Source organism: Miscanthus floridulus, chromosome 14 (assembly GCF_019320115.1).
Source record: "Miscanthus floridulus cultivar M001 chromosome 14, ASM1932011v1, whole genome shotgun sequence".
Taxonomy (NCBI): Eukaryota; Viridiplantae; Streptophyta; class Magnoliopsida; order Poales; family Poaceae; genus Miscanthus; species Miscanthus floridulus.
Genome location: NC_089593.1, coordinates 66587027 through 66604291, shown reverse-complemented (window position 1 = coordinate 66604291; position 17265 = coordinate 66587027). Strand labels below are relative to the sequence as shown.

The following is a 17265-nucleotide window of genomic DNA, read 5'->3' as shown; positions in this document are numbered from 1 at the left end:
GGGGCATACCTGCAGAAGACCTAGCCAAATCAAGTGGTGGTAGGCACGGGGTGGGGGAGCGCACGTGGACGCCGAACACACGGCCACCGGGGAAATCCCGCTAAGGGAGGGGGCGCTGATGCTGGAGCCACAAGGGATAGTGGCGGTCCCGCCAGAGCCCGAGGTCCAAGATAGGGATGTCTAGGCCCGGATCTCATGGTTGGGGATGACGGCCGTAGCGGGGGAGGTCAAGGTCGGAGATGGGGCGGCGGTGGTTGTCGAGGTCACCGGCGAAAACCCTAGCCACCGTGGGCACGGGGAACGAAGGCAGACCGGGGGAGGTAGGGCACGGCGGAGGTGGGGCACGGAGGCAGCGAAGGTAGGGCACGGAGGTGGTGGCGGCGATGGCGCGGAATTTTGGCAGCCTGCCGGCGTCTAAGAGAGAGTGAGCGCCCAAGACTTAGCCAAATCGAAGCCCCCCGCGCCCTCCTGCTTATATACCGAAGAGCATTTGTAGGGGTGGCTTAAAACACAAGCTGACCCTAGAAATGGATTTGTAGGGGCGGATCCTGATCAAATTGCCCCTACAAATATTTTTCATATTTTTTAAATTAATAATTTTGTATTCTATATATAAATTTATATGATAATTTTATATTATGTATATATATTAACAATATGCTGATATATATATAATTCCATATTTTCTTCTTTACAAAAAATTAAAAACATATTTTAAAAATTGAAAATTTGAAACTTCGAATAGAATTTTAAGACACTAAATGATCTCAAATAAAAATGTTGTAAACATCAAAGTTTTATAACTCATCAAGATGTACAACTTTTATTTTGGTCATCTTTTCATGTGACTTTGTTTGAATAATTAAAATTTTGAATTTCAAAAATAACAACTTGAAATAACATTTTGGAAGAGTATATGATTTCAAATGTAAAAGTCATGAATATAATAGTTGTTGAACTCATCAAGATGTACAACTTTTATTTTGGTTATTTATTCATTTGACAAAGTGTTAGCAAACATTGTTCACAAATTAACATATCTCTCATCTAGTTCCATAAACTTTGTGCGAGATTCATGAATTTGTGACCAATCTTTGTTAACACTTTGTCAAATGAAGAATTGACCAAAATAAAAGTTGTAGATCTTGATGAGTTCTACAACTTTTATATTGATAACTTTTTCAGCTGAGATCATTTAGTGTTTCAAAATCTGGTTTCAAGTTGTAGTTTTGTTAAATTCAAAATTTGAATTATTTAAACAAAGTCACATGAAAAGATGAACAAACTAATAGCAGTAAGAACACAACAAATGGTTGCAGCTTGATTTTAGAAAAATTTAGAAAAAAAAACATCTCATTTGAAGTGAGTATGAGGGAGAAAGACTAATTACAAGTTTTAGCCTAAACAAGTGTGATTTCTCTTTTGAATCTCTAGTTAAAACTTGTAACTAGCCTTTCTCCCTCATAATAACTCCAAATATGATGATTTTTTTCTAAATTTTTTTAAAATCATGCTCTATCAAATTATCGTGGTCATATTCTCATGTGACTTTGTTTAAAAAACATCAAATTTTGAATTTCAAAAGTATGAAAACATGGAACAACATATTGAAGGAGCATATGGTTTCAAGTAAAAAAGTCATGAACATAAATGTTGTAGAACTCATCAATCTCTACAACTTTTGTTTTAGTCATATTTTCATGTGACTAAATTTGAACAATTCAAATTTTAAATTTCAATAAATGATATATTCGAACAAAATTTTGAGACACCAAATGTTTTGAACTCAAAAAGTCATGAACATAAAAATTGTTAAACTCATCAAGACCTACAACTTTTATTTTGGTCATTTCTTCATCCGACAAAGTGATAGTAACATTGTTCATAAAACTTACATATCTCTCATATAGTTATGAGAGATATATAAAATTTATGAATAATATTATTATCACTTTATCGGATGCACAAATAACCAAAATAAAAGTTTTAGATCTTTATGAGTTATACAACTTTTATATTCATGACTTTTCCAACTAAATCATTTACTCTTTGAAAATATTGTTTGAAGTTGCCATTTTATGAAATTCAAAATTTGAACTTTTCAAACTAAGTCACATGAAAAGATGACCAAAATGAAAGTTGTATATCTTGATGAGTTTTACAACTTTAATGTTTATAACATTTTTATTTTAGGACATTTTATGTCTTAAAATTCAATTCGAAGTTCACAAATTCAAATTTTCAATATAATTTTCTTATTTTTTAAAAAAGAAAATGTATCATTATATATATATGAGCAAGTTGTTTTTTATGTGTAAGGGCAAATATAGCAAAATTGTTTTAATACATTTATACATTTATATATAAATTTATAAAAAATATGTAGAACTAATATTTTAAAAAATGTGAAAATATTTGTATGGACGGCTGGTGAGTGAACCGCCTCTATAAATCGAATTTGTAGGATCGGCTCGTATCACCAGTCGCCCCTACTGTGCCATTTGTAGGGGTAGCTGGTCTCGTGGGTCCCGAGCACGTCCACTGTAGGGGTGACTCCATCACCAGCGGTCCTTACAAAAAAAATTATCCCGTTGCTACGAACCTTTTCTGTAGTAGTGATATAGTTATATACAGCACACAAGTAGTCGTAGGTACGTATGTATAGATGAGCATGCAGCTCGCAGCCCCATAACGTAGCCCGAAGCATGATTTTTTAGCCCCATATCCAAACACGGCATGGCTCGCTGTTGTACCGGCCCAGGCCGGCATGGCCCCATGCATAGGGCCATGCCTGGCTACAACCCAGGCACATGTCGGGCGGCATGGCATGGCCCAACATTCAAATGCTAGCCCGGTGCCAACCACATGCTACTAAAGGCCCACAGCGCCGCACCCCTTCTAGCAGCCTTCATTTCACTCTAACCCTAACTCCCCCTCCCCCACCCCTCCCCCTGCGCCACAATCACTTGCAACGCTCATCAGGTCGCGATCGCGTGGTGAACTCGCCTCCGCAGCCCCAGCGCCCCGGTGAACCCAACTCCTTCTCACCCCCGCACCACTGGCCGCCTCCTCCTCCATGCCCCCAGCGCCGCTACCGAACTCGCCTCCTCCTCAGCCCCCGCACCACCGGCCGCCAGCTGCCTCCTCCTTCTACACCCCCCCTCGGCCGCACCACATGGCCTCAAGCGTGCCAGCCTCAAGCACGACGGCCAGCTTGGTGGGTTCGAGCATGTTGGCCTCGAGCGGCGGCGGCGGCCGCTCCCCCATGACCCATGCGTCCGCGAATCCGGTGCCTCCTCCACGACCTTCTCCACGCCTCCGCGGATGTGGCGTCGTCCATGCATCTCCATCGATCTTCTCAGGAAGACACTAGCGCGGCCTCCCCTCGCCTCCACGGATCTGACGCCTCCTCCACAAACACATGACCTCTCCTACCTTGGCTCGCTGTTGTCGCCTCTCCCTTTCCTAGCAGGACTCGGGCAAGCCCGGTGCGCTGTTGGCCCCGTGCTTTTTGGCTGGCATGACCCGAAAAACGGTCCGGAGGGCCATGCCTGGACCATCAGCCCCAGGACGCCACGGCCTGGCAGCATGCCAGGCCCGGTCAGATCGTGCCTGGCGCGGACTGCCGGGCACGGCGGCCGTTTGTTCATCTTTTTACGTACGTACCGATCTTCAGACGAGATTTATATATGTTGGGGATGCCGGATGCGGATAATGTACTCGATCACTGCTTTAGTTTGTAGAAAAAATTATATACGTATATCGCTCTTGTAAAAGGAACCGCTGAGACGGGCACAATTATTAGTTTGTAAAAAATTTGCTTTATGATGCCTAATACGTTGTTTTCTCGATCACTACTGTGTATACGTACTGTGCATGTGTTACGCATGCACGTCCCACGTGGATAGCTCGCGTTGCGGTGCTATAGCTTCCTCTGCGACTAGCTGTGGCCGCTAGCATAGGCATCTTCCCGGCTGGCTGAAGCTGTTTTGTTGTGACAGAAAAATACTGTACCTTTTGACTGATAAGCCAGCTGATAAGTTCAAGTGAACAGGTCAGCTTCTAAACGGCTGAAAACACTGTTAGCTGCAGTTTTTGAACTAGTACAGCCACATCCGTTTTTAAAAGAAACGAACAGGCATGTCACTGTAAATTACATCTCTGTTTCAAATTATAAAATATTTTGATTTTTTCTAGATATATTATTTTTACTACATGCATAGTAAATGTGATGTATTTAGAAAATTTAAAACGTCTTATAATCTAGAACAGAGAGTACATATGCAAGTAGATATTTTTGTGGTTGCTTGTGTGATTGCAATTGTGGATAGTTTATCAACATTCATAGTAGTGCTATTCCATTTTTATTTCCTTCACTCAATGTGATAATTCCTCAGCGCTGAGAGACAACGTAAAGGCTTCTTCTATTGGGAAAATTAAATACTAGTAAGTTAATAGATAACAAAGATTTTTTTATTTGTTTCTATTTTCAATTATACTTTATGTCAAAAGATCATTTGCGCTGCAACTCTTTAATGCATGTAAAGTGCAATAACTTTAATAGTGGAATGGTGGGTAATAATAACGAAATAGGTACATTGTTGGCACTTTGAATTACTTTCTACGTCATGGTAGTGGTGTGTAAATAATTATCAACAGGTAATATATAGGATCATTCTTTATAATTTTCTCAGCCTAACGTAATGTGGTTATTAGTAAGCCTTATGAGTAAATGTGTGAATGTAGAAGCTTCTTTGATTTTCCAAATGCTAAAATAATAAATATATAGAGGCCCTTTTAAAGTCTTCATGTCAATCGTCATATTAATTATAGATATGTTGGAAATCAAACGTGCCTTTTTAAATACGGAACCACCGCTAGCGCCCATACATGAGGCCCACGTCCGGACGCCGCTCTCCACGCTCCACCCGCCTGATCCGTTCCGCACACCCCACTAGCTCGGATTCTGCGCCGCGAACGACTCGCCCCACCCACGCCGCTCGTCCCCACGTGGGCCCACGTCGTCCGAACATCACCAGCATCGAGAAGAGAAAGAGACACCGAGGCGAGACAGCAGAAGGCGAGGAGGGGATGCAACACCTGATCTACTTTTGAAACATCCAAATGAAAGATTTACAACATACGTTTGAAAACAGTTAAAACTCATGCAATATAAGTCTGAAACACTTGTAAAAACACCTAAAAATGCTTGAAAAGCCATTGTAAAATATATGCAACATATGTGTGAAACAAGTGCAATATTCAGATAAACACACTTGCAACATACGTCTAGAAAAATAACTAAAACATTGGAAACAAAAGTTTGCAATATACGTGTACAACCATTGCAATATATGCAACACCCGATCTACTTTTGCAACATCCACATAAAATAATTACAACATCCAGATGAAACATGTGAAACACTTAAAGTATACTCTTACAACATATGTTTCCAGCGCGCAATGTCACCATATTGCTTGGACGAATCACGGAGCTCAACGCCGCCGCAGTGCATGGAGCTCGCTGGTGCACCTCTGGGCGAGGACCTACTTCGTGGCCTGGGTTGCCTTGCACCCATGGGCGAGCACATGTTCTGCGGCCTAGGCCAGCGCACCCTAGACACGGCAGAGGACGGGCTTGGCGCGGCGGGGGATGGATGTGTCGCGGGGGATGGCGGCGGCGCACCGGAGTGGCCTGGCAGGGTTGGTGGGCGTGTGTAGGGTCGAGATGGCGGACTAGAGGGGGGTGAATAGTCCTTTCTAAAATTAATCGCGTTGGCTAACCGAAACAAGTGCGGAATTAAAACTATCGGTCTAGCCAAGACTACACCCCTCTATCTATGTTCTCTAGCACCTTCCAAGGATACTAATTAAGCAACAAAGGTGCCGGACTAGCTAGAGCTCACCTAACCAATTCTAGGAGCAAGATCACACAAACCTATGCCACTAGTACTTTAACCAACAAGGGAGCTCCTACACATGCTAGTAAGCAAAAGCACAAAGCCAACTAAGCTCACTAGCAATGCTCAATAACAAGGCAACCAATGCCAAATTAGAGAGCGTAAATACTTAGCTACACAAACTAAGCAAAGTGACTAACAAGGTTACACAAACCTAATTAGCCACGCAAGGAAGCTACTTCTATGCTACACAAGCAAGAAGGTAACTAGTAAGCTACACAAGCTAACTAATTACAAGAGCAACTACACAAGCACAATGTATATGAAAGTAATTACAAGCTTGTATAACGAGGATGCAAACCAACGGAAAGACAAGGTTGACACGATGATTTTTCTCCCGAGGTTCACGTGCTTGGCAACACGCTACGTCCCCGTTGTGTCGACCGCTCACTTGGTGGTTCGGTGGCTAATTGGCATCACCCGCCAAGCCCGCACGTCGGGCACCGCAAGAACCTACCCCGAAAGTGAGGGTAGCTCAATGACACGCTCAACTAGAGTTGTTCTTCGCGGCTCCCGTAGGGCAAGCACAATGCCCCTCACAAAGCTCTTTTCCGGAGCACCGCACAAGCTTCTTACGGGCTTCAACGGAGACCACCACCAAGCCGTCTAGGAGATGGCAACCTCTAAGAGTAACAAGCACCACCGGCTTGCAACTCGATCACCTAGTGCCACTCGATGCAACCTCATGATGCAATCGCACTAGAATCGCTCTCTCACACAATCGAATGATCACTATCAAGTGTATGTGTGATGGAGGGCTCCCAAGCACTACTACACAAGCCACCAAGGCTCTAGTGTGCTCAGCTTCCGGCCCAAGGCCGACCATGGCTTCTATTTATAACCTCACGAACAAATAGAGCCGTTACCCCTTCACTGAGCAAAAGTCGGGGCGACCGGACGCTCCGGTCCGATCGACCGGACGCTGGACCTCAGCGTCCGGTCGTGCGATGCACGCCACGTGTCCCCTGCTTCAAATACTATTCGCCCGATCTCAACGGTCATCTGTCGACCGGACGCAACAGCTTGAACTGACCGAACGCAGCAACCCCAGCGTCCGGTCGTTTCCAGTAAGGTACCAGACATGACCGGACGTGTCCGGTCGATCGTGATCGGAAGCAGCACCAGCGTTCGGTCACCTCCAGCAACACTGCTCTGCCTGCGTCATCACACGTCACCTTGACCGGACGCATACGGCCAGCGTTCGGTCACTTCCAGCGCCAGCGTCCGGTCGATGACCGACGCCTGCTCGCTGACAGCCACTACTGACCGAATGCTGGAACCCAGCGTCCGGTCACTACGTGACCAGTGTCAGGTCCACTCTGTGAGACCCTATCTTTTTGGAACAGGGCGCCGGTGGCACCGTCGGACTGTCCGCACTCTACGGGCGGACACTCCGCCGATAGAGTTCCGAACCCTTCTCACCTCTATTCCATCGCCGAGTTGATCCACATCAATTCCAACTTCATCTCCTTTGTAAATGTGCCAACACCACCAAGTGTACACCACCATGTGTATGTGTGTTAGAATTTTCACAATCATTTTTCAAAGAATTAGCCACTCAACTTGCCACGCCACTCAATCCTAGCGACGATGCAAAGTTAGATCACTCGAGTGGCACTAGATGACCAATATGCAAACAAGTTTGCCCCTCTTGATAGTACGGCCATCTATCCTAAATCCGGTCATAAACTTCTCTACACACCTATGATCGGTGAAATGAAATGCCCTAGGTATACCTTTGCCTTGCGCATTCCATTTCATCTCCTCCAATGTTGATACAACACATGCACCAACATGATCAACAATGATATGATCCACTTCATATCATCACGTGATCATATTGGTTCATCGATCTTGACATCACTTGCTTTTCACCGTTACCTTCGTCCATCGGCGCTAAGTCTTGCTCAAGCTTCACCGCCATGCGGTCCATCGCTCCAAAGCCTCCGACTTGCCCTTCACGCTTGCAACCGGTCCATCAAGCCAAATCTTGTCTTGATCTTCTCCACCTTGATCACATGATTCAATGTCATGTCTCATGTGCAATGAGCTCCTTCATCATCACATGTGTGAGCTTTGCAACATCTCCAAGCCATTTTCACCTTCATGGCATATGTTGCTCACACACATGTACCTGTGGACTAATCACCTGTGTATCTCATATAAACACAATTAGTCCACCTAGGTTGTCACTCAATTACCAAAACCACATAAGGACCTTTCAGCGTGCGTGGCACCTCGAAGGCGGTCGCATGCCACGCCTGGCTAGGCCAGCGCCCGGACGCGTGAAGCGGCAGGCGAGCGGATAGGAGTAAGTGAGCGGATAGGAACGAGCATTTGAATGAGCTGATTTTTTTATTTAGAAACAGAGGGGGGGTTCTTGGGCTGCGCGGGCACCAACGGTGCATCCGGCCGCTTCCTAGTATTAGCGTTTTAAATATGATAACTTTTTAGCTCTCGCGTTAATATTGCTATAATAAATGGAAAATGCTAGCTAGCAAATCACAATTAAAAAAATAAAAAATCTAGAAGTTTCAATCCTCGGTAATCTAAAGAGGGGAAATGCTAAAAAAAATCCTGTGGCAACCAAGAATAATAAAAAGGAAAAATATATCTAAATTTTTCCAGTTCTCCTTTTTTAGTGGGATTTTGTAGTTTTCTGATAAAAAGAAAACATATGGGTTGCAGGTCGTCACATGAACTTATTTCATATGTAGAGTATAAATCCTAAAATCCATATTCTGACATCAGGATGAACTCGCTACAATGAACAGCATGCTGTGATCCCCTCTGTTACAATTACCTTTGCACTAACACACATCACAGAAAATTTTCGTTCAGTACTCACTGTGTGATTGCATGGATTAGTAGTAGCATCTCCATAAGTTAATAATCGATACATACATATACGTTGTCTCCTGAAATTGAATTATTCTGTCTGGCGCTGGGACCTGCTGCCGGCGGGTTCATCAGCATGTTTTCTGACGGGTGCACCATCATGACCGCAGCAGCAGCAGGATGGTGTGCGTGAATGATGCGCCAGTGGAAGCAAGGCCCCGAAAGGTGCCATCGCCGGAGGTGGTGCTGGTGCAAGAACCACCCCTGGCCGCCGGACGACGTGCCCTCTCGCCATCGCCAGCACCGCTGGAGCAAGGGCGGCTGGCGGCTGGCGGCAGCGGCAGCCCGCCGGCAGCGACACTGCCGGTGCCCGCTGGCGGGTACGGTGGCGGCACGACGACTGCTGGTGGCTTCATGCCGCCGCACCCAAACGACGACATTGCCTGATATGAGCATGCATTCATATGTATTATGATAATCATATATAGTTAATAGGCATGGATACTACTTAATTAATTAAAAGCGTAATTATTGTTGCTTTAATATCATCAAGTGCATGCGTGCTAGCTAGACTTTGGACCTGGATTTGTTGCTGCAGTGACTTGATGTGTGCTGGATGGTCTGGTCCAGAGTTGAGGCTTCGTTGCTCTGAAAAAAGTCACAGGATCGGATCAGACATTGATCATAATAATAATTATAAGTGCGTGTAAAGGGCGGAGTACAGGGCGTCCGACGACCTTGTCGTCGCACCCTGGAACGAGCTGTCGCAGGGTCTTCAGCTTCTCGTTTATCTTGCGCCTTCGTCTCTGCAATATACAAATATATCAAATATATGGCAGCATAATATAGACATAAATAAGAATGCAGGGTAGTATGCGTCAGTACTAGTATTATTGAAGATTACAGTACTATGCTTCAGTAGTTCCGTTTCAGTACCTTCTCTGTCAGGTTGTGTGTTTCTTCAGGATGAGAATGAGACCTAGCTCCACCTGTCGCCTTCTTCCTGCTCCCACAGGAGTAGTAGTTTTCTGTTGAATCCTATCACACACGAACACACAGTGCATGATCCGACTGAGATTAGTTGTGTAAAAATTCGTTCAGGCACTTCTGCACAAGCATGTGCTGCCATGGGCGGAAGGCAAGGGTTAACGGGCGGGCACACGTCAGGGCTTGGGTGGAGTTTCTACCTCACTTTTGGAAGACCTCCTGTAGTTTCTGATCGAGCTGTCTGGTTTGTTCTTAGTGTTTGTTTTGCTGCGTCGAGTGTTTTAAGCTGATAGGAGTATGTGGTGTCCCTATTCCCTAGTATATACGTACTATAGTTTATATATATATATATAGTAGTAGTATTTATACGTTTGTGCGTATTATCGAATATTATATATGTTTTTTTTAAGCTGGAAAATCCTTGATCGAAAAGAATATAATAACGGCAGCTCACAGCCGAAGGACGTCAGTGTGTATGTAACAGCACATGCGACGAACTGGCCACAAGTTTCCATCTCCTGATCACACAAAAGAACATGCGATAGTGGCTTCCAGTCCGTGAGGAAGTGAGGCGTGTATAGCACTCTTGCAAGTTTAACCGTACCTCACGGTTTGCTCGACCTTTATTTCAAAACTGCGTTATAGCAATAATCTTTTTTTGCCCTTTCGTTTCCAATAATTATAGAGGATGTTTTGTTTTTTCTAGAAATATTACTTTAACTATATATATATATATATATATATATATATATATATATATATATATATATATATATATATATATATATATATATATATATATATATAAGTGCATAGCATCAAAAGATATGTATATAGAAAAGCCAAAACATATTATAATTTGGAATAGATGGAGTATATAGTATATTACTACGATAGGTTCAAAAAAAGAAACAACATGGCTCACCATGACAAAATAGTAATTATACCATTTATCAAAAAAAAAGTACATACACCGATGGATCTTGTGACAAGAGATCTGATGGCTTAAATTAAAATCAAAGAGTCCATATATAATATACTTAGAAAATAATTTATTCAAAACAGTAAATTAATTTTATTTCCATACAAGTTGGAACAAAAAATACCTAAACGCTTAAAACACAATTAGTACGTAAACATAAAATTTAAGTAAAAAATATGAAGAGAGGAAATATACCTAAATATATAGTCCATACAACTTATAATTAGTAATAAACTATATAAATTTAGTATTGAAGATTATAAACATTAGTAGTTTGATTTCAAAAACACAAATAATTAGTGTGTTTTTCAAAATTGAAGGGCTAATAAGTAATTAAATTTTAAAAAACCAACTCTTTTACTCTCGCTAACTAAAAGATATGACATTGATCCTAGATTAAATTTATATTTTTAAAGGTTGATGTTCTATGAAAAAAATATCCAATACATACCTCGGCGCCACTGTGGCACTTCTCTTCCATGTTTGGAGGCCTCTCCCTGTTGTGATCCGCCGGAGCATCATCCACCGCCGCGAGTCCGGCAGCGTCGTCGCTTGGCTGCTGGTGGTCGTCATGGCCAGCGACGACAGCATGCTCTTGGCCGCTGACAATCGGGTATAGCCACGCCGCCATGTCGTCCTCCGAAGGCGGCAGGGCGACTGGCGACGGCGACAACAACCGGAGGCTTGTTGTTGGCTGCACCTCCATGCTGCTGCCTCCTCCGCCGGCTCCTCCTCCTCGCCGCACCAAATCAAAGATATCACTGCTGCGATAGCCGATAGATTGAGTTGAGAGAAACATGGATTAGCAAGTTATATAACCTTTTTCCTAGAGTAATTTTATGTCTGTGCTTCAAGTCTTCACGTACGTGCATTCGAGAGGAACAAATAGAATGATGGAGAACATTGGATAAACTTTCTATTGATGGGGAGTTTAGGACCAAACCAACTACATGCATATATGCAGATGGATAGCTTCTTTAGAGACAGTTGTTATTAGCTAGGTCATGACGTACGAGGAGTGGCGAGCTCCGAACATCTCGAGGAAGTCCTCAAAGCCGGTGCGGCGGTGCTGCTGACCTCGCCGGGATCGACGACGGCGGTGTAGCAGAGCGTTGAGCGGCCGTTCATCGCCATGTCCATATAAAAGCAGTGCTGCGTCGTCTGTGTTCTCACGTAGTACGTACATACATATAATATATGGGGAGAGAGGCGAAGAATATTCAACGACGGTGCATGCAGACGACAGGGATCTTTGGATCGATGCACGTTGTGAGTGGCGAAGAATATTCAACGACGGCACGGTGCATGCAGACGAGACGATAGAGATCTTGGATCGGTGCATGCATGGTTCTGGGTTCTTCGGTGGCACTTTGATTTGCTCTGCTTGCTGCATAAAATGGCAGCGGTTTGAAATATCCACGCTACAGACATCCATCCAGCCATCAGGTCATCCATGGAGCCTGCTGGAAGCTGCCACATGCATGCAGTACTATCTGCACCATACATTCTTATCCGTACTATGAAAGATATGCGCGCTAGCTGCTGACCGAGCTGGTTTCGTCCTTGCCAAATTTGTCCTTGCTATATATAATACTTGCCCTAGCTGCTGGCTGGCCGGCTGGCCTACCTGCAAACAGCTGCTGCTTTGCATCAAGGCTCATGTCAGCATGTGCATGCGTATGCTGGAACAGCAGGGTATGGTCATATCCACGTACACGGCCGGATAGATATGACTCAAATTCATATGAGGAGCCAACAGCGTCCAATCCCAATAAACAGGGAGACGGTGCGGCCGGATGCGCGCAATCGATCAAGAAGCCAGATGCCCAGATACTAGCTACTCCAGTAGTAATACAGCCCTGTCCAATTAATCCTCCATGTTTTACTGTGCTGTGAAATCTATCTCCTCTCTGTAATATATATTAATTAAATAAAAGAGGGTGACCTTTCTTCGTCATTCAAGCATGCATCGTCGCTCACAACCGTCCGATAAGGATCCCCTTATGTATCTGTACGAGTTAAAGCAGTAGCGTGTCCAAACATGATGCTGAGTCTAATTCCAAAGCGAATTAGAATCAAAGTGTTTCCATGGCCCTCCATTATTCTCTCCCATGCCTAGCTCGTACGAGTTAAGTGCTCAAGCATGGTGCGTAGTTCGATCCCAATACGAATTAGGATGCATGACATAATCATCGATAAATCTCTAGACCTCCCGTACACGTACCAGTTAGAGAAGCACGCATTAATTTCAAGAAGAAAAAGATAGGGCTCATGAGTATGGAGTTTGACTATTAGACAAATTGAAATGCATGACGTGATCGCTAAATAAATCTCCAAACTATAAGTCGTCCAAATAACCATGCAACAGGCTAAACACTCACTGCAACACACAAAATTTCAAAAGCTTGCTTGATTGTTGTTTGTTTACATACCTTGAGACTGCTTGAAAAGGAACAAAGCTAACAAAATTGTGTGTAGATCTTAGTGCCTGTTTGACATGGCTCCTCTCCTAGCTAGGTGCTCCTTCCAAGGAGCCGGGGTTGAAGGGAGAAGTCACATATTGCAACTTTGGCTTCTGCACAAAAACGACTCCAGCTCCTATTGAATGCATCAAAAAATAGCTTCTTCTCCTAAGGTGTTTGGTATGATTTCTCCGGCTCCTCCATCGAACCTGTTGTTGGAGCCAGAGCCAAAGCACATGCCAAATAGATCCTTAACATTACTGGTTAAAGACCGTAGGATAAAAGGCCCAATATGGCTTTCAAAAGGATCATTGTACTGTGTAATTCTTAAAAAAAGGAACTTACAGAAAATAAATGACCTCCAAAGCCAACAAGGCTAAACCGAAGGGCCCGTGAACGAAGATGGGCTTTCATACGTGAAACCCTTCCATCGGCAGGGATTATCCGGAGGATTGTCCAATTGTACACAACATATGGTTAGTAGCTACTCCCTCAGGTCTTAATTGTAAGCTGTTGTGACCTTTCTAGGAACTTAATTAGTTTTTGCTATGCACCTAAATATATATTATGTCTATACATTATTATGTCTAGATATATACTGTAATAAAATCAATCTGTGCAGTGTATCTAGAAAGTTAAAACATATTTAGAATAGAGCGATTGCTAGCCACTTATAGCTAGTCTATACATGGGTGCGTATGTATATAGGCACCGTAGATTCTACGGCTGGATCCCACCAGCACCGTACCACATTCTCCACCTACTTGGGCTTAACTTAGGTGCTATAGGTAGCTTTTTTTTCCTTTTCGGGTGGATGCCAGTGCCAGAGCCACCCAGTGACGATGCCAGAAAAAAATTTAGGAGGGGCTGAAACAAAAGAATAGAGGCTTTTTTATCTTCTCTTAACCTTATCCCCTCCTACCTAATACATATATGCATAAAATTTTAAGACAGGGCTTAAGGGGGCTCCACGTGCGCAGGATGGGTAGGGGGGGCTAGAGCCCCCCTAGCCCCACCGCTGGCTTCGTGCCTGGAGCCACCGTCTATATAACTTTGAAGGTTAAAAAATGTATAGAAAAACTGTATCAGCGGTGTCGAGGATATCTAGAGGTTGCAGCTCTCCATCACTACGGGATACAGTAGATTTGCCGAGTGCCAGGGGCACTCAGCAAAGACCCAAAAACACTCGGCAAATGCTTTGCCTAGTGTAACACTCGTCATACAGCACACGACATTGATTTGTCGGGAAACAGTAATTTGCCGAGTGTTTTTTATCGGGCACTCGGCAAACAGTTTGCCGAGTGTCAATAAACACTCGGCAAAAAAAAATTGACGCGATGGAACGGTGACGTCGATTTTGCCGAGTGCACAACGAAAAAACACACGGCAAAGTTTCTCAAGTTTGCCGAGTGTCAGGACGAAAACACTCGGCAAAGTTTCTCAACTTTGCCGAGTGTCAACACGAAAACACTCGGCAAAGTTTCTCAAGTTTGCCGAGTGCCAAGACGAAAACACTCGGCAAAGTTTGTAAACTTTGCCGAGTGTATTCCAGTGGACACTCGGCAAAGTTTAGACACTTTGCCGAGTGCCACGCCTAAAACACTCGGCAAACAAGCGAGCAACGGTCAGATTTTATGGTCACTTTGCCGAGTGTCCATTGGAATACACTCGGCAAATCCAAAACACTCGGCAAAGAAGGTTCCCAGAATGACAGAAAATGGTCTCTTCGCCGAGTGTTTTGCCTTGACACTCGGCAACTCATCTCTTTGCCGAGTGTTACACTCGGCAAAGTGACCAAGACCCCTCTTTTTTACTACAACGGACCCCTCTCAATTCACAAAAAGCCATGACAATTCACAAAAAAACATCATCACAGGCATAATTATATGTCACAGGTATAATAAACCATCATCATAATTCACAATAAACCATCATCACAAGTCACAATAAACCATCATCATAATTTACAATAAACCATCATCACAAGTCACAACTAAGTCACAATAAGCCACAAATGCAAATGCAATCACTGCGTAGGCCCTTGGAACCTCTGCGACAAATCCGGGTCTTGAGACTGATTATTTGATGCCGCCGATTGATTCTGCACAAAAGAGAAGTATTCGAAACAGTGTTAGCTTCCTTTTTAACAGTGTTAGACTTCGTATTGCAAAGTGAATGAAAGGTGTGCATCTACAGCATATCAAGAAAAGCAGTAAAATACTTGCAAATGTAATGCAGTAGCTAGCTGGTCCACCAGCGAGTAGCTAGCTAGCTGGTCCATGAAAAGAAGTAAAATACTAGCTGGTCCATGAAAAGCAATTTATATCAAAAAAACAAATCTACTTGCAGATACAATGAGCTATATCCAAGGCAGTCACCAAGAATGATGCCTTCACCTTAGACAATTACCATTTCAGAACAACTGATCCAAGTAAGGTGATCAAGGTTGGTCTACTCAAAATAATTCTCTCATTCCTCGCTGATCCTGCTCTCGACATTCCTGCTGAAGAGAGGCACAGGATGGTTTCTTGCCTTCTGAATGTGACTGTCCAAGAGAGTGATGAACCAATCACGATGGGGTATAGTGTAAGATTGTCATCTGGAGAGGTTGTGGATATGAAGTCCAGCCGAATGCTTAAGTGGGAAAGGGAGGATTCCAAGCTGTACATGCAGAGTAGCGATGGCGAGCCCAGCTACAAAGAAAAGATTGAGTTTGCGACCTACTTTGCAGAGGAGATATCTCAAGGCCTGCTCTTTGAGATGGCGGGTCAGATCCCTTCGCTCGCTGAGCTTATTAAGTTTGGCAGCTTACTGGATTTCGAAGACGCTGCTGTTGGGTTCTTGCTGAAGTCAAAAAATCTGCAGGTGTTTCCTGATGATGAGCATTTCCTGAAGTCTTTAATGCTAGGTCTGTGCCCTGAAACTAAACTTCTTATTGTGCCTTCTAAATTTTCCCCAAATTACATAACTATATAACCTACTGATGCCACTGTCCCCACCTCTTTCTATACACAGATGGCAGCAAGAACCAATAGTTTTCTGTCGATTATGATCTTTTGATAATGTTCACGGTCAGTAAATGTTTTATGTTCTTGGGGGCACTATCCTGCATGTACTGCTATGTTGGGCCAAGTACATCAGAGGAGGAAGAGAAGCCGTGACTAAGACCTGCACGTGGGCCGGGCGAGGCCAGCGCGCTGTGCATGGTAACCGTGGGACTACAGCGAACATTGAGACCAAAAGTGTGTACCTGGGGGCAACTAACATAGCGCAGGTGCAATCGTCAAATGAAACATTGAGACCAACCACAACAAACATCCAATCTGCAGTATAAGGTGTCAAGTGACTCACATGAGTACTTGTGGGTGGCTAAGGTGAAGGGAATAGTATCGGTGGCGGTGGCAAAGGTTGACCCATACTCGATGCAAAATTCTGCATGTATTGGAACATTTGGTCCATCCTCAACCGATTTTCTTCCTCCATCCTCGGCCGCTCGGCCACCAACCTCGCCTCCATCTCCTCCATCCTCGTCTTCATCTCCTCCCGTTGCTTCATTTCTGTTTCCACCCGGGCCTATAACATTTCATCCCAATGTTACAATGCAAAGCTAAAGTACGTAACAATCAACGAACGATGAATAAAACAGAAATAACCTGGAGAGCCTCCATCTGGAACTGTGTAGCGGTTGGCCGTGGACGTAACGCCGGGCTCGAGCTCGTGCTCCATGCTCGGATCTGGGAGAGAGTGGGAGTAGAGGCCGTGTCGAGTGTACTGTCGCCAATCCAGTACCGGCCGTGCTTCTTGCCTCCTCCCACCCTCATCACGATTTCTCCATCAAGATCCTAGGTGCTCGGATCGAACTGTGGCCCATGAACCTGCCTTGCCATCGCTGTATACTCACTGACGCGGCTGTGGATGCTGGGATCGCTGTACGCCTCGAGCGGGTCCTCCGGGTTGAAGTCGATGTTTGACGTCGCCTTGCCCTTTTTGGACAGAACCCATGCCTTGAACTAGGAGCAAGGCTAGCCATCATG

General features: G+C 44.2%; 2 protein-coding genes across 2 annotated transcripts; one reads left to right on the top strand and one right to left on the bottom strand.

The window, feature by feature from the left end:
• Positions 1-8958: 8958 nt before the first annotated feature.
• On the bottom strand, positions 8959-11475 carry LOC136503624 (transcription factor PIF3-like). Its single transcript, XM_066498640.1, has 4 exons — positions 11221-11475; positions 9737-9838; positions 9538-9606; positions 8959-9243 (listed from the first exon to the last, which is right to left on the bottom strand). The coding sequence occupies exons 1-4, from the start codon at positions 11473-11475 to the stop codon at positions 8959-8961; spliced, it is 711 nt and encodes a 236-aa protein (XP_066354737.1).
• Positions 11476-14938: 3463 nt separating this feature from the next.
• Positions 14939-16396, top strand: LOC136503623 (uncharacterized). The gene is made up of 3 exons (XM_066498639.1): positions 14939-14966; positions 15591-16139; positions 16308-16396. Exons 1-3 carry the CDS (start codon positions 14939-14941, stop codon positions 16394-16396), a joined length of 666 nt encoding a protein of 221 aa, XP_066354736.1.
• Positions 16397-17265: the final 869 nt, after the last annotated feature.